The sequence below is a fragment of the Chiloscyllium punctatum genome, chromosome 5 (genome assembly GCF_047496795.1).
Source record: "Chiloscyllium punctatum isolate Juve2018m chromosome 5, sChiPun1.3, whole genome shotgun sequence".
Taxonomy (NCBI): Eukaryota; Metazoa; Chordata; class Chondrichthyes; order Orectolobiformes; family Hemiscylliidae; genus Chiloscyllium; species Chiloscyllium punctatum.
In genome coordinates this window covers 31,282,517-31,307,148 of record NC_092743.1, presented here as the reverse complement: position 1 = coordinate 31,307,148, position 24,632 = coordinate 31,282,517, and the positions used below count along the sequence as shown (strand labels likewise).

The 24,632-nt window shown below is 40.9% G+C and overlaps 1 protein-coding gene across 4 annotated transcripts in view; it reads right to left on the bottom strand.

The window, feature by feature from the left end:
• zfat (zinc finger and AT hook domain containing) overlaps nucleotides 1-24,632 on the bottom strand; it is a 236,288-nt gene that overhangs the window by 50,935 nt on the left and 160,721 nt on the right. For all 4 annotated transcript variants that reach the window (XM_072569983.1, XM_072569985.1, XM_072569982.1 and 1 more), the window contains one exon: nucleotides 16,455-16,687. In XM_072569983.1, the coding sequence (XP_072426084.1) occupies nucleotides 16,455-16,687 (233 nt within the window). The remainder of the gene's footprint in view (nucleotides 1-16,454; nucleotides 16,688-24,632) is intronic.

The following is a 24,632-nucleotide window of genomic DNA, read 5'->3' as shown; positions in this document are numbered from 1 at the left end:
GTGCATAAGCCCTTCTTCAGGAATGAGGAGGGTGTGCCAAGCAGGCTAAGATAAAAGGTAGGGAGGAGGTTGCATCAAAGGAGAAGGAGAATCGGTGTTGCATCAAAGGAGAAACCTCCTCCCTACCTTTTATCTTCACCTGCTTGGCACACCCTCCTCATTCCTGAAGAAGGGCTTATGCCCGAAACGTCGATTCTCCTTCTCCTTTGATGCTGCTTGACCTGCTGCACTTTTCCAGTAACACATTTTTAAGCTACTATCTAAATGGAGTCTAGTTAGGTAAAGGGGAAGTACAATGAGATCTGGGTGTTCTTGTATATCAGTCAATGAAATCAAACATGCAGATACAGCAGGCAGTGAAGAAAGCTAATGGCATGCTGGCCTTCATAACAAGAGGAATTGAGTATAGGAGCAAAGAGGTCCTTCTGTAGCTGTACAGGGCCCTGGTGAGACCGCACCTGGAGTATTGTATGCAGTTTTGGACTCCAAATTTGAAGAAGAACATTCTGGCTGTTGAGGGGGTGCAGCATAGGTTCACGAGGCCAATTCCCGGAATGGCGGGACTATCATATGTTGAAAGGTTGGAGCGACTGAGCTTGTATACACTTGTTTTTGCACTCTCTCCAATATGTTCACTTCCTTCCTGTAATGTTGCATCCAGAACTGTAGTCAATATTCCAGCTGAGATCTAACAAGTCTCTTATAATTGTTTTCAACTGTGAGCCTTCACTGTACTGTCCAGAGTGTGGTGCTGGAAAAGCACAGTGGGTCAGGCAGCATCCAAGCAGCAGGAGCAAGAGCCCTTCATCAGGAGGGGACTACAGAGTGGATGTGGAGAAGATGTTTCTACTAGTAGGACAGACTAGGACCCAAGGGCACAGCCTCCAAATGAAGGCATAGCCTTTTAGAACTGGCATGAGGAGGAATTTCTTCAGTCAGAGGGTGGTTAATCTGTGGACCTCAAGTCATTAAGTGTATTTAAGACAGAGGTTCTGAGAAAGGGTTACAGAACCCAAAACGTTGACTGTGATTTCTCTTCACAGATGCTGCTAGACCTGCTGAGCTTTTCCAGCAACTTCTGGTTTTCTCTCTTATTTATAGCATCTTCAGTTCTTTCAATTTTTATTTAGACAGGTTCTTGATTGGTAAAAGGCTCAAGGGATACCGGGAAAAGGCAAGAAAATAGGGTTGAGAAACACATCAGGCATGATTAAATGGCAGAGCAGTTTTGATGGGCCAAGAGACCTAATTCTGTTGCAATGTCTTATCCTTCTGCTCCAATGAGGCCAACTTCGACAAGTGAGCCTCCGAAATGTCCATCTTCTTCCTCAAAACTTTTGTCGACTGAAGGCCTGGTCTGACCCATCTCCCCTACCTCTGCCCTTAACCCCTCTTTCCCTCCCACAACAGTTCCCCTTGCCCTTACCTACCATCCCACCAGCAGCCACACCCAGAAGATCATCAGCCACCATTTCTGCCACCTCCAGCGAGATCCCACCACCAGGCACACATTCCCCTCCTCTCCCTTGTTTGCCTTTTGCAGGGACCTTTCCCCCGGTCCACTCTTCCTGATGAAGGGCTTTTGCCCGAAACATCGATTTTCCTGCTCCTTGGATGCTGTGCTTTTCCAGCACTACACTCTCCACTATTCCTCACACCCCAATACTCCCTCACAGCCCTATGGCACCTTGCCCTGCAACTGCTGAAGGTGTAACACCTGCCCAGTATTGAAGGGCACAAACATAGTTTCCAGGTGAAACAGCATTTACCCGCGCTTCTCACAATTTAGCCTACTGCATTCACTGCTCACAATATGGTCTCTTCTACACTGGGGGATTGAAGCGCAGAATATCTACGTTCTGCTTGCAAAGATGACCCTGAGCTTCCAGTTGCCTGCCACTTTAATTCACCACCCTGTTCCCTGGCCAACATCCCTGTCTCAGGTTTGTTGCAGTGTTCCAGTGAAGCCCAGCACAAGCTTGAAGAGAAACTCCTCAAGACTCACAAGTTCAATAATTTTAGGGCCTGAACTTCCCCATGCCGAGCTCTCTACTACATACTCCAGGCTTTGTTATCACATAGTCTGTCATTACACACTATCTATTGTTAGCCACTAACAGTTTCCATTAACAGCCAATCACGCTCCCTGCCAGCTCGTTATCCACTCGTTTGACTGTCCAACTACTCTTTTCTCTCTTTGGGCTCCAAACCCACCTATTGTTTACTCGTTTCTCTCTGCCACCCTATCTTTTGCATATAGGCCAACACTTTTCTAGCTATCATCAGTTCTGAGGAAGGGTCACTGAACCCGAAGCATTAGCTTTGATGTCTCTTCGCAGGTGCTGCCAAACCTGTTGAACTTTTCCTGTAACTTCTATTTTTGTTTCTAATCTTCTGGGGCTGTGTCCATATTTAGAAAATTCGAGAAAGTCATTGGCAATGTATCAATATCTCAGCAGCGAATCTCTTCAAATTCTAGGATGCTAATCTTCAGGTGCTGGGCATTTATTACATTCTAATCCTTTGAGCTTGTCCAGTACATTTTCTCTGCTAATATTAATTACCTTATATTCAGTGACATCTCAACAGCATTCTGTGTTCATGAAATTTAACAGGTATACAACCTGCAAGTGAAGAAATTTCTCCTAATCATATTCCAAAATGGCATGCAATGTTTCTTGAGACCATGACCCCTTTTTCTGGAGCCCTGGTCAACAGAAACATCACCTGCATCCAGCCTAGCCTGGTAGAATTTCATATGGTTAAATGAAATCCCTCTCATTCTTCTAAAATTCAGTGAATACAGGCTCAGTCAACCCAATGCCTTCTCATATGACAAACTTGCCATTTCAGGAATTAGACAAAACATGCTCTTTTCTTAGCTAAGGAGACTAAACTTACAGAATATTCCAGCTGTGGTCTAACCAAGGCCCCGTATAGCTGCAGTAGGGCTTTGTTACTCCTGTATTGAAACCCTCTTGCAACCCTCAGTGGTTTGCTGTATGCACATGCCTGCTTTCAATGACTAATTTACAAGGTCGCCATGTCTCCTTTGTCTATCAGCATTTCTGAATTCACCTACGATTTGAACAATACTCCGCCATTCTGTTTTACCTACCGAAATGGACAACCTCATACTGATCCACTTGTTACTGCATCTGCCATGTAATTGTCCACTTGTTAAGTTGCTCTGAAGCCACTTTACATCCTCCTCACAACTTGCAATTTACGTCATTAGCAAATTTGGAAACATTACATTTGATTCCATTAGCTAAATTGTTGATACATTTGTTGAATAATTGGGTCCAAGCCCTCTCTTCTATACACAACATTTGTCACCACGTTCCACTCTGAAAACAATCCATTTATTCCTTTTCTTGGTTTCCTGTCTGCTAACCAATTCTCAGTCTGTGCGGTACAATGGCACAGTGGTTAGCACTACTGCCTCACAGCGCCCGAGACCCGGGTTCAATTCCCACCTCAGACGACTGACTGTGTGGAGTTTGCACGTTCTCTCCGTGTCTACGTGGGTTTCCTCTGGGTGCTCCGGTTTCCTCCCACAGTCCAAAGATGTGCAGATAAGGTGAATTGGCCATGCTAAATTGCCCGTAGTGTTAGGTAAGGGGTAAATTTAAGGGTATGGGTGGGTTGTGCTTCGACGGGTCAGTGTGGACTTGTTGGGCCGAAGGGCCTGTTTCCACACTGTAATGTAATGTAATCTAATTACTCTTATCCATGGAGAGAAAACAAAGTTAACATTTCGAGACTAGTGACCCTTCTTCATGAGTAGCTAAGGTATTATGGTATATGTGGTGAAGATAGGAAAGGGACTAAATTAATAGGTGAAGAACAGGCCCAGAAAGAGAGAAGACTGATTAGGCAGGCTATTGTAAAGGTTGTGATAATGGAACACTTAGAAAATACCAACAGGATTACACAAAGTCAACATGGATTTATAAAACAGAAATTGCGCCTGACAAACCTACTGGCATTTTTTGAGGACTTAACCTGTAAAATACACAGGGGACAATGAGTGGATTTGAAGTATTTTGATGTTCAAAATGCTTTTGAGAACGGCCCATAAAAGAGGTTAGTGTGAAAAATCAAAGCAAATAGAATTAGGGTAATATAAATAAAAGAAAGACCTGCGAATGCTGGAAATCTGAAATTGCTGGAGAAACTCAATTGAACTAGCAATAATAATGGAGAGAAAACAGAGTTAATATTTTGAGTCCTGTAATCCTTCTTTAGAACTATTAGCAGCTAGGAACATGGAATATATGCTGAGGACAGGGAGTAGGAGTAAACAAATGCATAGGAATAGAGCCCAAAGTTTATCTTCAAGATCAGAATGGTGCTAGAAAAGCACAGCAGGTCAGGCAGCATCCGAGGAGCAGGAAAATCAATCTTCCTGCTCCTCAGATGCTGCCTGACCTGCTTTGCTTTTCCAGCACCACTCTAATCTTGACTCTAATCTCCAGCATCTGCAGCATCCCCCCTCCGCCCAGAGTTTATCTGCCTAACTGTCTTTCTCTGTGGGGTCTGTCTCTACCTACCATTTGCTCCTTCACCCCAAACATCGTCTTTGGATTTTATGTGATCATTAGCTTCCTTTGTTAACCACTTGTTAATGGTATACTTCTCCTCTTGTGTTCTTTTACTCAAATGAAGTGTATAACTGAATATAATGCATACATTCATTAGTTAAATATTAATCACTGTCATTTCCTTTTAATGAAATTACCCAGTCTGTCACAACTAATGTATCCTTAGCACCTTCATAGCTTCTTTTGTTTAGATTTGGGACTCTAGTTTCAGTTATCAGAGTTTCACTTTCTACAGTATTCCAATGAAGAATTCCATAACTTTTTTTCATAAGCAACCTCTTACTTCAAGATCATTAATTAACCTCTTCTCATCGTACAAAACTAGGTCTAGGATAGCTTGTTCCCTAACTGGTACCTCAATGTACTGGAATTTATCCGCCATCCTGTTCCTAACATGGTTTGCTCAGTCCATAGCACCCCTACTGCATGCATCTATATTTTCCTGTTTAATGCTATCCCATACCTTAACTGTACTTTTCAGGGGCCTCTAGACAAATTGTTGCTTCCCAGCTCCACGCAGACAGATTCAACATCTGGATTTTCTACTCCCTTTCCTTTTGTACTATAACATTGATGCCATCATTCATCAACAATGCTACCCAATCTATCTTCAGATCTCAGCCATATCTCCATAATTGCAACTGCACAGCAACGATTTGCCACTACTTATGCTGTTAATTTGTCTACCTTATTGAAAATGCTCTACGTATTCAGATATAGTATCTTTGGACTTATCTTTGTGAATGTTTTACACAAATGTTTTTGTACTACAGCCCCACTTACTTCATCTACCTTCTATTTTTGTGTCCAACTTTTCTATCGTCCATTTCTAATTTCTTTTTCCCCTTTTTAACTGAGACTCCCATTCCCTGTCACTCTAATTTACACCCTTCCTCCACAGTACTAGAAAATATCCATGAGGATATTGGTCTTGGCCTGGCTGGGATACAACCCATCCAGCTTTCCAGGTCCCAGCATCCCCAGAATTGGTCATAATGTCTCAAGAAACTAAATCCCTCCGTCCTAAATCTATTCTTCATCCACACATTCACACTAGTTTATTCTCCCATTCCTGATCGCTCTTGCAAAAGGTACTGGGAGTAATCTTGAATAAGCTTTGAGGTCCTGCTTTTTAATATATTTCCTAGATCTCTTTTTTTTTGTGCAGGACCTCATTCCTCTTTTTACCTTTGTCATAGGTAAATGGTACATGTTCCATGACCCCCAGCTGATCCTTATGATAGAGGAAAGGTCATTGATAATGCAACTGAGGATAGTTGGGTCTAGGACAAATCCCAGATGAGATATCCTGGAGCTGAGATGGCTGATCTCTAACAACTACAACTATCTTTCTTTGTACCAGGTATGACACTAACCAGCAGAGTGTTTCTTCCCTGATTATCTTTGAGTGTGTCTGGAGGACTGTATACCAAGGAAGTCAATCCAGGTGTTCCCCAACAGGAAATTCTGGATGAATCAAGACATACAGAACCTACTAAAAACCAGCATGAGGCCTTGAAATCAGGAGACCCACTCAAATACAAAGAATCTAAGTATGACCTTTGCAGAGCCATTAAGACAGCCAAGGATCAATACCAATCCAAAGGAGAGACCCAGACAAACACGTGGCAACTATGGCAAGGACTGAATGACATCACAGGTTCTAAAATAAGACAGTGCAAGATGGGAGACGATGACATATTTCTCCCAAATCGTCTCAATGCCTTCTATGCTCGCTTTGAGCAGAATTTTGGCGGAGAGGTAACACCTATTCTGACAAGTCCTAACAAACCTATCCCAACAGTCACTACATAGAGGTCAGAAGTTTTCCTTCATGTGAATCTAAGGAAAGTGATGGGACCAGATGTAGTACCAGGCCGTGCACTCAGGCATGTGCAGATCAACTGGCAGAGGTCTTCTCGGACATCTTCAACCTCTACCTGCAGCAGGCCACTGTCCCTCCCTGTTTCAAGAGGGCTAACATCATCTTTGTGCTTAAGATGGCTCATGCAGCATGTCTCAATGACTACCGCCCAGTGGCCCTAACTTTGGTGGTCGTTAAGTGCTTTGAAAGGCTGGTCATGGCATTAATCAACTCCAGCCTCCCCATTACTCTTGATCCACTCCAATTTGCCTATCAGACCAACAAATCCACGTCAGATGCCATATCACTTGCCCTTCGCTCTTCCCTAGAACATCTTGACACCAAGAAAAGCCACGCAAGAATCCTATTCATTGACTACAGTTCAGCCTTCAACAGTATTATCCCCTTGAGACTGATTACTAAACTTAATGATCTCGGACTAAGCCTCACTCTCTGCAACTGGATCCTCAGTTTCCTGACCTACAGGTCACAATCAGTGAAGACTGGGGACAATATTTCATCCTAACACACAACATTGGAGCCCCCTAGGGGTGCTTAGTCAGCCCCTTATTGTACTCACTGTATACCCATGACTGTGTCGCCAAATAACAAACTAATGCCATTTACAAGTTCGCTGATGACACCACCACAGTCGGTTGAATCACTGATGGCGATGAAGCAGAATACAGGAAGAACTGGAAAAATGGTGCACTGAGAACAACCTAGCTCTCTGTGCCAGCAAAACCAAGGAATTCATTATTGACTTTCGGTGGCATGTTACTCATGCCCCCCCTACACATTAACAGCACAGAGGTGGAGAGTGTCAAGGTCCTGGGAGTGGTCATCCACAACAAGCTTTCTTGGACTCCTCATGTGGACGCACTGGTTACAAAGGCCTAATAATGTCTCTTCTTCCTCAGGCAGCTGAGCAAATTTGGCATGACGACAAATACCCTTGACAGCTTTTACAGGTGCGCTATCGAGAGCATTCTGTCTGGATGCATCACTACCTGATATGGCAACTGTACCATTCAAGATTGGAGATGGTTACAGAGAGTGGTGAACTTGGCCCAGAAAATCACAAAGGCCAATCTCCCATCTATAGAATCCATCTACCAGGCCTGCTGCCAAGGAAAGGCCGCCAACATTCTCAAAGATCCATCCCACCCTGGCAATGTTTTTCTACAACCTGTACCATTGGGAAGAAGGTACAGAAGCCTGAACGCGCACACCAGCTGGTTTCGTAACAGTTTCTACCCTGCTGTTGTTAGAATACTGAATGGACTCACAAACTCTTAACATTCGCCTGTACCTGTGTTTTTGTTTTTGCCGCTGTTTACCGATTATTTACTTAACTATGTGATCTGCCTGTATGGCTCGCACAACAAAACATTTCACTATGTCTTGGTACACGTGACACTCAATTCAATTCAATTTAATTCCACTTTTGCTTGGACTCCTTGAGCCACAAGTGGTCAAATACACCTTTGATGTCAAAGGCAGACAGTCTCATTGTGTCTCTGGAATTTGATACTTCTGTCCATTTTTGAACCAAGGCTGTAATGAGGTCAGGAGCTAAGTGGCTCTGGCAGAACCAAAACTAGGTATCAGAGAGTAGGTTATTGCTAAGTGAGTGCCTCTTGATACCACTGTTGATGACACTTTAAATCAAATATTGACTCTTTGTTCTTTGGACAACTGGGGTTAGGCAATAAATTCTGGCCTAGCCAGTAATACCTACTTCCCATGAATGAATTTTAAAAAGTTTATCTATGTTGTAGGGAATGCTCCCCAAATTCTATTAAAGTGGGTTAAATTTTTTAAAATTACTGTTTCACACAAATAGCATTCTTTGATGCAATGTTACCATTAAATTCTCTGGCCTTTTCTGTTCCACTAAGCTAGTCTTGACCCAAATAATTTCTTATTACTTCAATTTTACATTTGGATACTGAAATCTTCTTTCACCAAAGCCTTCCTCCCCCTCTGTTAAAGCTATTTTTCCCTGGGTGATCATGTTTTGGTACACTCCTTTGCTTGTATATTTTGACACTTACTGGTTACTGTTAGCTGTATCACTATCCTGTCCTATGATATGTTAATTTTCCAAATCTCCCTTCCTGCTAATTTTCCTGCTACTATTTAGTTTAAAGTCCTATTTTCAGCTCTAGTGATACATCTCACTAGAATACTAGTTCCAGCAAAGTTCAGATGAAGCTGATCTCCATGATACAGCTTTCTCTTTCCTCAGTATTAGTATATCTGCCTCAATCACAGTTACAACCACCTGTCCATGACCACAGATCAAATCTGAAATACCTTGCCCAAAGGGTGTGACATCTCTTCGAAAAAATATGCCCCTGTAACCTTCCTCTCTCTGATGCACTTCAATGTCTAAACCTCGAGTTCCAGATTACCAACTCAGCCTAAGTTCGTTGAAATGAACATGCTAGTGTCCACCAGAATCCCAATGCTACAACTGTTACACATCACCTGCTCGGTTATCTTTCATGTGTTATATTCGATGAACTATGTTTCAAGTCTTAACTGTCACCTGTAGTTTTAATAAGTAGTCTAATTATTTAAGCTATAAATGTAATGTAGTATTTGTACCTCTCCAATATTAGCTTAAATAAGTCCCAACATTTAGAGGTAACATTTTAAAACTGATCAACCAATCAGCTACCTGTCACGAACACTGGTTATCTGGATCAATATGTTGAGGAACCATCTAGAGAACAGGCCAACTAGAATAATTAGTAGGTAATGAGAAAGGAATGATTGGCGATATAACAGTACTTTGGAGAAGAGGGACCCTGACACGATGGAACTCTTCAACAAGATGGAGATGATGTAGTTATTTCTGAGTCTAGAACCTCAATAAAAATAAAGTAAACAATGATGGTATGAGGCATGAATTGGCTATGATAAATTGGGGAGCATTATTTAAAAGGAATGATGGTAGACTGGCGATGGCAAAGATTTAAAAAGTTCGTGGAGGAACAACAATGTTCATTCCTGTCTGACACAAAAAAAGGTGAAAGATGGTCCAAATCATGGCTAACAAGGGAAATTAGAGATAATTTTAAATCTGAAGAAGGGGCATACAAATTCAGTAAAAAGCATAGGAGAACTGAGGATTAATTGGGAACAGTTTAGATTTTTGGTGAAGGAGGACAAGGAAATTGATTTGAGAGGGGAAAACAGAATACAAAAGTAAGCTTGTCAGGAATACACAAAATGATTGCAAAAGCACATACAGGTTTAGGAAGAGAAAAGTATTAGTGAAGAGAAATACAGGTGCCTTTAATCAGAAACAAGTCAGTTATAATAGGGAACAAAGAGATGGCAGAGCAATTAAATACATATTTTGATTCTGTCTTCATAAAAAGGACACAAATAGTGTCCTACTTCTCAAAAATGTTGGACAACACAAGGTCAAGTGAGAGGGAGGAACTGAAGGAAATCAGCGTTATTACAGAAATACTGTTGGGAAATTGATGCGATTAAAAGCCATTAAATCCTATGGTCTGACAATCTACATCCCAGAATGCTTAAGGAAGTTAGCATAGAAATAGTGGCTGTATTGGTAGTTATCTTTCAAGATTCCAAGACTATGGAACAGTTCCTATGGATTGGAGGGTAGCTAATGTAACACCACTACTTTAAAAAGATGGTAGAGATATATCAGGGAATTACAGACCGTTAACCTGATATTAGTAGTTGAGGAAATGTTGGAGTCCGCTTAAAACATTTAATAACTGAGCATTTGGAAAACAGTGACAGGAATGAAAGAGTCAGCGTGGATTTACAAAAAGGGAGACCATACTTGACAAATCTATTGGAATATTTTGAGAATGTACCTAGTAGAGTTGATAAACGGGTAGACAGTGGATGTGATTTATTTGGTCCAAAACTCCAAGTAAAGGACCTGTAGGTGTGATAGCATATAAAACTAATGAGTGACAGATTGGAGATGGTGCATTGAAATGGATAGAGAACTGGTTGGGGGACAGGAAACAAGGAATAGAAATAAACTGAATGGTGGTAGTGGGGTAACACAGGAATTGGTGCTTGGCTCCCAGGTATTCACAATTTCATGAATGACTTAGATAATGGAACAAAAGGTAATTTCTCCACATTTGAAGGCAACACAAAGCTTGGTGAGAGGAGGATGGAAAGATTCTTCTGTGTGATAGGAACAAATTGAGAAAGTGGGCAAATGAATGGCAATAAAGCATAATGGGAATAAATGTGACATAGCAAGAACAGGAAGGTAGATTGGAAAAGGGGGAAGATGCAATGAGGTCTGGATGTCCTCAAACACCAGTTACTGAAAGTAAGCACACAGGTACAGTAGGCAGTAAAGAGGTCAAATGCTATACAGTATTGGAGCAGGCCACTTGGTTCCATGAGCCACTTGGCTACCTAACACAATCACAGCTAACTGTCCAAATTAATATTCTGCTCCCTATTCTCTCCATGTCACTTGATCCCTTTAGGCCTGAGAACTCTATCTTATGTATGCTGCTACAGCAGCAGGATTCAAGTAAGGAGCAAGGATGCGTCGCTGCAATTGCACAGGGCCTTGGTGAGACTACATCTGGAATATTCTGCACAGTTTTGGTTTCCTTAAATGAGAAAGGATAGAGGGACTGCAGTGAAAGTTACCAGATTGATTCCTGGGATGTCAGGACTCACGTAAAATAACACATTCGATCAATTAGGTCTATATTCATTGGCTTTAATAAGAAGCAGATCTCATAGAAAACTATAAAATTCTAACAAGATTAGATAAAATACTTGCAGAAAGGATCTTCTCAATAACCAGGAGTCCAGAATCAGGAATCACAGTCTAAGGATATGATGTAGGCCACTTAGGACAGAGATGAGAAGAAAATTCTTCATCCAGAGAGTGTTGAGCCTGCAGAATCATCTACCACAGATAATGGCTAAGGCCAAAACATTGAATGTTTTCAATAAGGAGTTTGATACTGTTCTGAGGGCTAAAGGAATCCAGGCTATAGGGAAATACTGTAAAACATTTCCTAAAGCAATTCACGGGAGGAATATTACGTGCAATTCTGGTCTCCCTCCTATAGGAAGGATTTTGTGAAACTTGAAAAGGTTCAGAAAAGATTTACAAGGATGTTGCAAGGGTTGGAGGATTTGAGTTATCGGGAGAGACTGAATAGGCTGCGGCTGTTTTACCTAGAGCATCTGAGGCTGAGGGGTGACCATATAGAGGTTCATAAAATCATAAGGGACATGGATATGAAAAATAGAGAAGGTCTTTTCCAAAGGTTGGGGGAGTCCAAAATTAGCGGGCATTGGTTTAGGGTGAGAAGGGAAGGATTTAAAAGGAATCTAAGGGGGCAACATTCTCATGCAAAAGGTACTGTGTGTTTGAAATGAGCTGCCAGAGGAAGTGGTGCAGACTGGTACAATTTAAAAGGTACCTGGATGAGTATATGAATAGGAAGGGTTTAGAGGAATATGGGCGAAGTGCTGGCAAATGGGATTAGGTTAATTTAGTATATCTGGTCAGCATGGATGAGTTGGACTGAAGTGTCTATTTCCGTGCTATACATCTCTATGACTGAGTGTCTACAAATAAAATCTGACACCGAACCAAAAAAAAAGGAATATTAGGACAGACAAAAGCTTGGTCAAAGAGGTAGGTTTTAAAGTCTATCTTAAAAGAAAAAAAAGTACAGAGAAGAAGTGGTGAGAGGAGGGGTGAATATTCTGCAGCTTAGTACTTTGGCAGCTGGAAGCACAGCCACCAATAATATGGTAATTAAAATGAATGCAAACAGACTAGAATTGGAACAGGACAGACATTTTGGAGCATTGGGATGGAGTAGCATACACATCTAGAGAATGGCGAGCCCGTGGATGGATTTGAAAACAATGACATTTTTTTGGTGTTGCCAGACAGGTTAATCTGCACACAAGTAGGTCAATCACCACGAGTGAAGAGGTAAACATAACTTAATGCGAGGTGGACTATGGGAAGCACAGTTTTGGATGAATTTAATATTTTGGAGTGTGGACAAAATAAGACCAGCCAAGAGTCACGTCTTAAGGTAACTAACAAAGGATAAGGCTTTCATCAACAGTTGAGAGGAGAGGAGGCAAAATCAAATTATTTTACACATATGGATGTCGGCAGCTTTGTTGATGCAGCAAATCAGTGATCAGAAGTTCATCTCAGAGTCAAATATTGACTAAAGTTCAAACGGTCAGTTTTCACCTCAGACAGTTTCCAGGAAGAAAGATGGGGTCTGTAGTTAGGGATTAGAAGTTAGGTTGGGGGTCAAAAATAATTGCCTCAGTTCTCCAATTCAGTTGCTGAATGTTCCAGCTCCAGCAGTTGTGTGTGACAAAAATTTGGACAGATTAAAGATGAGTTACTTAGTTAGGCGTGCTTTGAGGTGAAGTGGAAATAATACATTCAGGCAGTGTGGCATCCAGATTAGCTATCAGTATATTTTTATTCTTTCAGAATATAGTGCATAATTTTAATGATTCAGTGATTAAAAGAATGATACTGGCCAATATAGACGTCAAGGAAGCTAATTCCTGATATTAAGATCAAGGATAGCATTTCTGATGAGCTATCTGTTCATTTTCCCCAGTTTCCAAGTCCGACCTAGACAGATAGAAATGTGGAGTGATGATGGAAAGAGTGAATTTTAATTGTTACTGTGGCTGGTGATGAAAAAAAAAAATCAGGGAAGAAAAAGAAAGCTTTTTTTTTGCTTGTCTTTACCTCCTCAAGGCATTCTAAAATATTACACAATCAATAAGTTATTTTTAAAGCAAAGCCCCATTGTTATATTCATTTAAGAAACAACCAAACCTACTAACAGCAATAAGATGTAGCAAATGAATCTGTATTTAGCTTTGTTTGTTGGGAACACCTGGAAGGACTTTTCTTGGAATAGCACTTTTATATCCACCTCGACAACTGGACAAATCACTATTCTTTCACATCCAAATTATTAAAGGTAGAAGTTGCTATAGTCCTACTGGAACATACAGCTGTCCTCTCATTAGAGAGAGAGATTAACTGGTGGTGGTTTAATTTAAGGATTCCCTCATTGCGATTAGCTCAGTTGGGCTGGTTCGTGATGCAGAGTGATGCCAACAGCGAAGATACATTTCCCACAACAGCTTAGGTTACAATGAAAATCCCTCCTTAACTTCTCCCTTACACTGCTGATAAATCAACATTCACTCATTATTGTACAGACTTGTTAGCCTAACCTACGTCTTGGAATGGGGTCTGAACTCAAGGTTTTCAAATGGAGTACAATACTATTGGTGACACTTTTCTAAAGTTTAATATCACCACATAATGATGCACATATTTAAGTGAGGTTGAGAAAAACAGTTTTACTTAATAGCTGGTTTGAATTCAAGATTTATAGATAGTCCATTCAAAAGTTGAAAGTATCTGGTTGCCTGATTCTAAACCCTGGAACCAATATTACTTTGGGATCAGCATTCATTGGTTATAAAGACTCATAGAAGATAGGAGCAAGTATAGTCCATTCAACCCATAAAGCCTGCTCTGCTATTCAATATGACCATGGGTGATCATCAAGCTCAATGCCTTAATCACACCCTCCCCCATAGCCCTTTATCCTTAGCCTCCTACCTCCTTCTAGAAAGTACATGTTTTGGACTCAACCACTTTCCACAAGCTCACCATGGGCAGCACAGTAGTTAGCACTGCTGCCTCACAGTGCCAGAGACCAGTGTTCAATTCCCGCCTGAGGCAACTGTCTGTGTGGAGTTTGCACATTCTCCCAGTGTCTGCATGGGTTTCCTCTGGGTGCTCCGGTTTCCTCCCTAGTCCAAAAATGTGCAGGTTAGGTGAATTGGCCATGCTAAATTGCCCGTAGTGTTAGGTGAAGGGGTAAATGTAGGGAAAGGGGTCTGGGTAGGTTATTCTTCGGAGGGTCGGTGTGGACTTGTTGGGCCGAAGGGCCTGTTTCCACACTGTAAGTAATCTAATCACCATTCTCTGGGTGAAGAAATATTGTCTCACCTCAGTCATAAAAGGTTTACCCCTTATCCTTAAACTATAATCCCCAATCCTGAAGTGTCTCACCATCAAGAACATCCTTACTGCATTTAACCTGTACAGTCCTGTTAAAATGTTGTAGGTTTCTATGAGAACCCTCCTCGTTCTTCTACATTGTAGTGAGTACAATCCTCAGTGACTCAATCTCTCCTCATATGTCAGTCATTCTTTTCCAGGAATCAATTTGGGAAACGTTTGCTGCACTCTGTCTATAGCAAGAATATCCTTCTTCTGATAAGGAGTTCAAAACTGCACACAATGCTTCAATAGCCTCAGCAATGCCTGGTATTATTACAGCAATACATCCTTGTTTCTGTACTCAATCCTCTCACTATGAAGGCTGACGTACATTTGTCTTCTTTAATATTTGCTGCAGCTGCTTACTTTCAGCGATCCAAGTGCTGTCAAACATTCCCCCCTCTCAATTTATAGCCAAATAACAATCTGCCTTTCAATTTTTGCTAGCAAAGTGGACAATATCACATTTGTCCAAATTATATTGCACCTGTCATGCATTTGCTCACTTCCTCAACCTGCTGAAATCTCACAATATCTCTGCATCTTCCTAACAGCTCACCCTTTCACCGAGCTTTGTGCCATCTGCAAAATTTAAGATATTACATTTAGTTTTATCTTCTAAATGATTAATATATATTGGAATAGCTGGGTTCCTAGTGCTAATCTCTATGGCACCCCGTTAGTCACTACCTGCCATTCAGAAAAAGACCTATTTCTACTCTTGGTTTCCTTAATGCTTACTAATTTTCTAACCATGTCATACACCGTCCAAAATCCCCCATATTACATGTTAATCTCTTATGTGGGACTTGTCAAAAGCCTTCTGAAAGTCCAAATAAACCACATCCACTGGCTCCTCCTGATCAATTTTACAAGTTACATTCTCAAATAATTCCAGTAGATTTGTCAAACATGATTTCCCTTTTGTAAATCTATGCTGACTGTGTCCGAATCTCGATTGGAGATTGGAGGTTAGCTAACGTAGTTAATCTGACTCTCCTGCTTTCCACAGTTTTCTAAGTGTTCTGCTATAAAATGTTTGATAACCGACTTTAGCATCTTTCCCACTACTGACATCAGAGCCAGTGATCTATAATTCCCTGTTTTCTTTCTACATCCTTTTTTGAATAGCGTGGCTCCATTAGCTAACTTCAAATCTATAGGAACTGTTCTGGAGTCTAAATAATCTTGAAAAATAACCATCAAGGTAACCACTATTTCTAGGGCCACTTTCTTAAGTACATTGGGATGAAGATTATCAGGCCCTGGGGATGTATTAATCTTCAATCACATCAATTTCTCCAACATGATTTCTCTATTAATACAGAATTGTTTCAGTTTCTCCCTCTCACTAAACCCAGTGTTGTCTATCATATCCGCTATGCTATTTGTGAAGACAGAAGCAAAGTAAGAATTTAGTTTTGTCAGGCATTTCTTTGTTCTCTATTATAAATTCCCCTGTTTCTGACTGTAAAAGACCTACATTAGTTTTCACCAACACTCTTCTCTTTACCTACCAAAATAAACTTTTACAGTCAGTTCTTATGTTCCCTGCAAGTTATACTCTATTTTCCACTTCTTAATCAATAACTGGTCCTCCTTTGCTAACTTCCAAACTGCTCCCAATCTTTAGGTCTATTGTTCTTTTGCCACTTTGTATGCCTCTGCTTTGCAGTTAGTATGATCTATAACTTCCCACATAAGCCATTGTTTGGTCATAATTCTCTTTGCACCAAACAGGAATAGATAATTTTGTAGTTCACTCTTTGGATATGGATTGGCAAACATTCAATGTAATTCCTTTCAGTAATATTTCCCAACCCAGCACAGCAACACTTATTGGCAGAGAGTGTTGTGGGTAAGAACTTACCAGTTCACCATGGTTTTTCTGGTGTGCCTGCAGCTTGTACTTGTCCGCAGTGGTGTAACCGCATCCCTCAGATGAGCACCTCAGCTGAATGTTGCTGTGTTTCTGCACGACATGACGTTTGAGACAGTTCTTGGTGATGGAGGAGTAGCTGCATTGAGAGCAGTAATACAGGTGCTCCCGGGTGTGCGTCCGAATGTGCATATCATAATGGACTTGGTACCAGTATAATTTTCCTTTAATAAGGAGCAGAATGGGAAGAGAAGAGGCAGGGGAAAGTAGGATTTTGGAGGAAAATAAATAATTAAGACTAAAATGCTGGCCATTTTCCTTAGGCGTGAAAGAAACTACATCATAGCTAAAACAACCTAGTTGCAAAACAGGAGGCTGAAAGAGTCAAATGTAATAATTGCAAACACATCCGTCTGAAGTACTCATATTCTTCAGTTATTCACGTTGTTAATGATTTTATATGTTTCACTGCTAGGTTTCTAAGCATATATACAAAAGGTATGGTATCCAAATTATTTGAAGGAGGCTTCTGACAAAATTAATTTTGGTTTATTTAGGTATTGGAAATGATAATGGCAAACTCAGCCTCTTCAGCCCTGCAAAGTCTTCTTTACCATCTAGAAGGACAAGGGTAGCAAATACATGGAAAACCACTATCAATTAGCTGCAAATAGTCTCTGTAAGAAAGGAATGAAGTGGGCAATACTTTTTCTACTACCTCAACAATTCAAGACTATTGTTTCAATCATACAAGAACCTACCAACAATAATTTTGTTATGATACAAGCACACAGCAACTCATATCAAGTTATGTTTTCCTTTCAAACAAGACTGCAGTCAAGAGTGTGGCGTGGGAAAAGCACAGCAGGTCAGACAGCGTCCGAGGAGCAGGAGAATTGATGTTTCGGGCATAGCCCTTAATCGGAATGAGCTTCATTCCTGACCAAGGGCTTATGCCCAAAACCTCGGTTCTCCTGCTCCTCGGATGTTGCCTGCTGTGTTTTTTCTGCATCACACTCTCAACTCTGATCTCCAGCATCTACAGTCCTCACATTCTCGTAAATGAGACTGCAGCACAGTACAACTATTATTTAACGAGACAGTGTAGTAAGAAGGACAGACTGAACAGCTTTCATCTATTGAAAACGTCTGAGTGAGCAATTGTCTGATATATTTGGTTAAGTAGGTGGAAATGTGGCAAATGGAATAAATCCAGAACAGCTGAGAGATAATGCTCATCAGGACAAACCAAGTTTGGGAATATACAATAAACAGAAGGATCTTCAGAGGGATAGAGATCTCTGGGCTGCATGTCTACAAGTTTTTTTGCATGTGACAAATCAGGTAGATAAAGTGATTAAAAATAGCACATTGAACACTTTCCTTCATTGAGTGAAGCATTAAACACAATAACTGATGCAAACTGATTAAGTAATCTAATCTAATCTAATCTAATCTAATCTAAAAAAGATGGAACTGTATAAAATGCTAATTAGGTGACAGCTGAAATTTGGCACACTGCATTACAAGAAGGAAGATAAGGGTACAGAAGAAATTCACAGGAATGTTGTTAGAGATTGAAAATTACAGCAATGAGCATAGATTGAATAAGTTAGGGATATTTTCATTCAAACAAAGTTGAGGGGTGACCTAATTGAGGTGCACAAAATTATGACAGGCCTAGATAGAATGGATAAAAAAGATGTCTTTCTTTCAGTTACCAGAGGATACAGATTTAAGATGACTTAGGTTTAGAACAGACATGAGGAAATGCATTTTCATCCAGATTGCAGTGGGTTTCTGCAATTCACTGATTGGTTTAATGGTAGAGGAGATACCCTCAATTCTAAATAGGTACTTGGATCTCTACCTGAATTGTTCTAATCTGTAAGGGCATGGACAAAGTGTTCGAAGATGGCAGTGGAATGCATAGCTGGTTGTTATTTACTATAAACTGTTTTCTTTCACTGCTTGCACAGGTAAATTGGACTGAATAGACTCTTTCCATGTCATAACATTTCTACGGTTCCACGACTTTCCCATGAATTCACTGGGATAGAGAAATGGCAAGAAATAAATATTTAAAATTTGGGGGAGAAGTGTTGGAAAAAGAACTGTCATAACATTCAAGACTATGGCCCATTTGCTGGAAAGAATGTCATTTTTAGTCAGTACAGACTCAATGAGCCAAATGGCCTCTTCTGTTCTGTGTGATTCCATGTGCTTTTACTTAAATCAAATTTAGGTAAAGTATTATTTGTGATTTACTTCCAAGGTTCGTGATTGAGGGATAAATTATTTCAATTGTCAGAACCTTATGGGGGTCTGAACAATATGGGTTATGGTGAGAAATGCGGCAGAAGTGCACAAGATGTTCAGTGAGACCTATCTCGATGTTGGGAACAACTCACTGCATCTTTTCACTGTGCTCTGGGCATCAAGGAGAGATTTTCGCTAGATGGCATTGAATTTCCTATGAAATGGAATCATTGTTTTTCAACAACTTTATTAATTGCACATCTCACCTTATTAATAAGTGCTCCTACCTACAATATCAACATTGTTAGCAAACTAGATGAGAATTCTCGACATGGAAGGCAGAATGGGTGCCTGGCAACTTGCTGCTTGCTCCAAGAGACCTGCATGTTGCATGCCGGGAACCAGCATTTCACAGTATGGGCACTGGCCACATGAACACCACAGCCACTGGCATCAGCATCAATACATGCCAGCTTCTAAGAACCTTAATGGCTTCTGCACTTCAATGCTTCACCTTGAGTCGCTAGAGCAAATATTATTGTAATACTGCAGCAAGACATTTTGCATTGAGGGACACGCACTCAGGCTGCAATTAGGAATAGCACAATGACTTAATGGTTAGCACTGCTGCCTCACAGCACCAGGATCTAGGTTCAATTCCAGCCTCAGGTGTGGAGTTTGACCATTCACCCAGTGTCTATGTGGGTTTCCTCAGGGTGCTCCAGTTTCCTCCCACAGTCCAAAGATGTGCAGGTTAGGTGGATTGGCTATGCTAAATTTCCCACAGTATCTAGGGGTGTGTAGGTTAGGTGGATTAGCCAAAAGAAATGGAAGGTTATGTGAATGGGGCTGGGGGGGGGGAAAGTCGGGGGAGTCTGGTTGGGTTGCTTTTCAAACAACTGGTGTGGACCTGCTGGGCCGAATAGCTTATTTCCAGGCTGTAGGGATTCTATGATTCCAAGCTATTCATTTGCTCTCTTAGTGCTCGCTCATTTTGCACATACCTGGACGTGAATAGCATCCATATGTTGTATTGCTTTTCTCATGCTCTGTTTCCTCAAGAGATTCTAAGAATTTTGAAGCTCACAAGGATCACAGGATTGCTATATTGCCAGTCGACCTCAGTCGAATGAAGGGAAATAGCCTTTAGGCAGGGGGTTTCAGCACAGTACGTTAAGGGCAGCCTGCAAGTGCAGGGGCTTTGACAAGATCAGTCAGCTGCTCGGGCACTCAGAGTGAGAGTGCTCACCCCATAAGGGGTGAGGACCTGAATATCAGACAGCACATCATCCGTCTCTACTCTTTCCATCTTATTGTGGGTTGTTATCCCCCTGGAATCATAGAGAGGGAGGTAGTAAATGAGATGAAAATGGCTAGCACAACTGTTAATTTTGGAGTAGGTGGGGAGGTAACCCAACTTAGAGAGCAGGCAAGGCAGAAGGCATGCAAGGTTAATGCTATCAACGAATTGTGATGAATGCCTGTGAGTGAGGGAAGTACAGTCAAGAATGAGAATGGTGGAGCATAGTCTTGGTGAGAGACAGGTACATGAGCAGAGATAAAGTGAATGTGTTGCATCGGCGAGCAGGTGGTAACACTTTTGTTCACTTATGAGTGTAGAAGGTAATTGATCTTATTCATACATTACTGTGCATTTTTCTGGACATCCCAGACTGCACTGACTGGGTCACAACCTCAGGACAAGCTGGCATGGTTTAATGTGTGGCCTCCATTTTTAGTCCTGGGGCTACTGCGCCACTCCGTCATCAGGCCATCCAAGACTGTGCCAGTAATGTGAGGTGCTAATTTCCTTTCACCACTATGTTCAGGGCAAATATCATGAACTGTGCGGGCCAACTCCAGGATAACAATGTATTTAAAGATAGTCCTGCTACCACAGATGGTGATCCATTCCAGGATATCGCAGCAGCGGTATGCTGCTCGAGGTACAGTGAGTGGTAGGTGTAGAATCAAGCAAGAGGAGCATCTTGGGGCAAGTTAGTTAGTTAATGAAGTGAGTTTAGGAAGATACGTCAAGGGGTCTCACTGGGCCTCAAAGACAGAAACCCTCTGTGAAACTTGATGGAACTGACACTTTGTCAAATTAAATAACTTTAAGCCCAATTCTCAAGATTTGACTGTATTGGTGCATGGAAGAAGCATTAAACATGACAAAAGAATGCACATATGATTTGACTGTTTGCACTGCAGAAAAGATGTGAAGCCCTTGAGAAGATGCTGAAAAGATGAATCAGAATCATTCTAGGGATCACAGTTTTAATTGCAAGATTAAGTTTGAAAGGCTGGGATTGTTCTCTTTGGAGCAAGGAGATTGAGAGAAATTTAAGAGACGTGTAAAGATTATGATAAGCTTAAATGAGGTGGACAAATAAATATTTTCTTCTTTTTGCTTATGGTACAAGAACTGGATTCACAGATTTAAGATTTTGGGAAGGAACACAAGGAAGAACATTTTACTCAACCAGTGATAATTACCCAGAACTCACTATCGATAACAGTTGTGACAGAGGGAACAATTAATTACTTTAAAAGGAAGTGGAATGGAAAAGGAAGTAAAGTCACAGGGCGACAGAGATCAAATGCAAGGAGTGGGGCTGAATGAAATGCTATGTGAGAAGCAACGATTGACTTGTTGAGCCAAAATGCCCTCTTTTGTGTCAAAAGTTACTTTATGACTGGATAGGTAAACATTAACATGCAGTGGCTTGGTCAAATGGCCCACACCCATGCTTTAAGCATAGTTCATTAATAACACAATATTGCTGCTACTATTAAATGGTTACTGACATGTTTCCGGAAAGAGTATATATTTTAAAATTGTCAGTGAATTCAATATTGACAGTGGTGTACCATGCCAAAGTTGAATGTTACTTACATACTGAAGGCTTTTACTAGATAAGCTGATGTTACTTACTTACTCTTGGTCTGTATCCATGTAGATTATGGCCCTTCAAGAGCATATATAAGCAATTTTTAAATGTATTGAGTTTTTCTGTGTTTCCACCCTTTCAAGCAGTGAATTTCAGGTCCCAGATTTTCTGTGCAAAAAATGACTCAACTTCCCTCCAATCCCTCTGCCAAATACTTTAAATCTATTCCCCCAGTTACTAATATCTTTTACTAAGGGAATAAGTGGCTTCCTATCTAGTTTACCTTTGCTCATCATAACTTTGTACACTTCAATTAAACCTCCTCTGAGCTTTCTCTGTTCTAAAGAAAACAACAGTACTCTATCCAAATTTACATCATTCCTCAAAATCTCCAGTCCTAGCAACTTACCTTCTCAACCTTCTCTATTGTAACCAGATTCTTCCTGCAATGTGGTCACAAAAGTTCTTCACATTACTCTAACTGCAGCTGAAATAGCATTTTATGCAGTTTCAGCATAATCTCCCTGAACTTGGTCAGACATATGCTTCCATTAAATTCATGCTGACTATTTTTGATTAACTTGTGTCGAAAGTGGACATTTATAGTGTTCCTGGATAAGCTGTGGGAAGGTTACTGATGAAGATTGTAAGCTTATAGCCAGTTACTGTGCATAACTGAATCTGACAGAAATAAAAGTGCTCATTGACTCAGCAAACAGTGAAAAATAGGCATAGAGTCATAGTCATAGAGATATACAGCATGGAAACAGACTCTTCGGACCAACTCATCCTTGCCGACTAGATATTCCAACCCAATCTAGTCCCACCTGCCAGTACCTGGCCCATATCCTTCCAAACCCTTCCTATTCATATACGCACCCAGATGCCTTTTATTACCAGCCGCCATCACTTCCTCTGGCAGCTGTGTGAAAACGTTGTCCTGTAGGTCCCTTTTACATCTTTCCCCTCTCACCCTAAACCTATGCCCTCTAGTTCTGGACTCCCCCACTCCAGGGAAAAGACTTTGCCTATTTATCCTATCCATGACCCTCATGATTTTATAAACCTCTATAAGGTCAGCCCTCAGCCTCCAACACTCCAGGGAAAACACCCTTAGCCTATTCAACCTCACCCTATAGCTCAAATCCTCCAACCCTGGCAACATGCTTGTAAATCTTTTCTGAACCCTTTCAAGTTTCACATCTTTCCGATAGGAGGAAGACCAGAAATGCACACAATATTCCAACAGTGGTCTAACCAATGTCCTGTACAGCTGCAACATGACCTCCCAACTCCTGTACTCAATACCCTGACCAATAAAGGAAAGCATTTCAAATGCCTTCTTCAGTATCTTATCTACCTGCGCTCCACTTTCAAGGAGCTATGAACCTGCACTCCAAGGTCTCTTTGTTCAGGAACACTCCCTACGACCTTACCATTAAGTGTATAAGTCCGGCTAAGATTTGCTTTCCCAAAATGCAGCACCTTGAATTTATCTGAATTAAACTCAATCTGCCACTTCTCAGCCCATTGACTCATCTGATCAAGATCCTGGTGTAATCTAAGGTAACCTTCTTTGCTGCCCACTACACCTCCATCTGCAAATTTACTAACTATACCTCTTATGCTCAAATCCAAATAATTTATATAAATGATGAAAAGTAGTGCACCCAGCACCGATCCTTGTGGCAATCCAGGCCTCCAGTCTGAAAAACAACCCTCCACCACCACCCTCTGTCTTCCAATTTTGAGCCAGTTCTGCATCCAAACGGCTAGTTCTCCCTGCATTCCATGAGATCTAACCTCGCTAACTAGTGTCCCATGGAGAACCTCGTCAAATGCCTTACTGACGTCCAAGCTCTGCCCTCATCAATCCTCTTTGTCACTTCTTCAAAAAACTCAATCAAGTTTGTGAGACATGATGACACATGCACAAAGTCATGTTGACTATCGCTAATCAGTCCTTGCCTTTCCAAATATATGTACATCCTGTCCCTCAGGATTCCCTCCAAAAAACTTGCCCACTACCGACATCAGGCTCACTGGTCTACAGTTCCCTGGCTTGTCCTTACCACCTTTCTTAAACAGTGGCACCACGTTTGGCAATCTCCAGTCTTCCGGCACCTCATCTGTGACTATTGGTGAAACAAATATCTCAGTAAGAGGCCCAGCAATCACTTCTCTAGCTTCCTACAAAGTTCTAAGGTATGCCTGATCAGGTCTTGGGGATTTATCTACTTTAATGCATTTCAAGACATCCAGCACTTTCTCCTCTGTAATATGGACATTTTTCAAGAAGTCACCATCTATTTCCCTACATTCTATATCTTTCATGTCCTTTTCCACAGTAAATACTGATGCAAAATACATAGTAAAGCAAAGTCAGAAAAATAAGCAATCTCAGCATAAAGTTTCTAAGAGGTAAAAAGGGATGGTCTGAGTTGTAACTCTTTGAGAACTTGACATTCCCCACTATGATAAGGATAGTTTGCGGAAAACAACCAAGCATTAGTAGTACACAATAGTAGTACTTTAACTTTTCCAACTCACAGAGATAAACAGGCAGTTTTATTTTCAATTTTGAAAGAGCTGGTCATTTAAACAACTTTTTATTTGAACCCTCATAAAGGAAGATATTTTAAAATCATTTTTACATTATTATTGAATTGATTCAGCAACTTGATTGTTCTACAGAATTTATCCTTCCTCGAGAACATTTAAAACTTCTCTAAGGATTCTTAAATCCCATACCACAGGATAAGGAGTCTAATGAAAAACAGGTCTGTTTGAATGGCTTTGCTGAACTTGGGATTCCCACAGGTAGGCGTCATTTCATATCCTCTTTTTCACTGATCTCGACAAAGATAAGATCTGTCAGATATGGTGTGTGGGATATAAGTTACTGGAGAAGACAAGTAATTACTTTCAAACAAAGCATTCAGGTTATTCTCCTATTCTATTTGAAGTCTGTAGTCACACCCTCTACATTCCTTTCAGCCCAAAGAGTCACACTGAAACC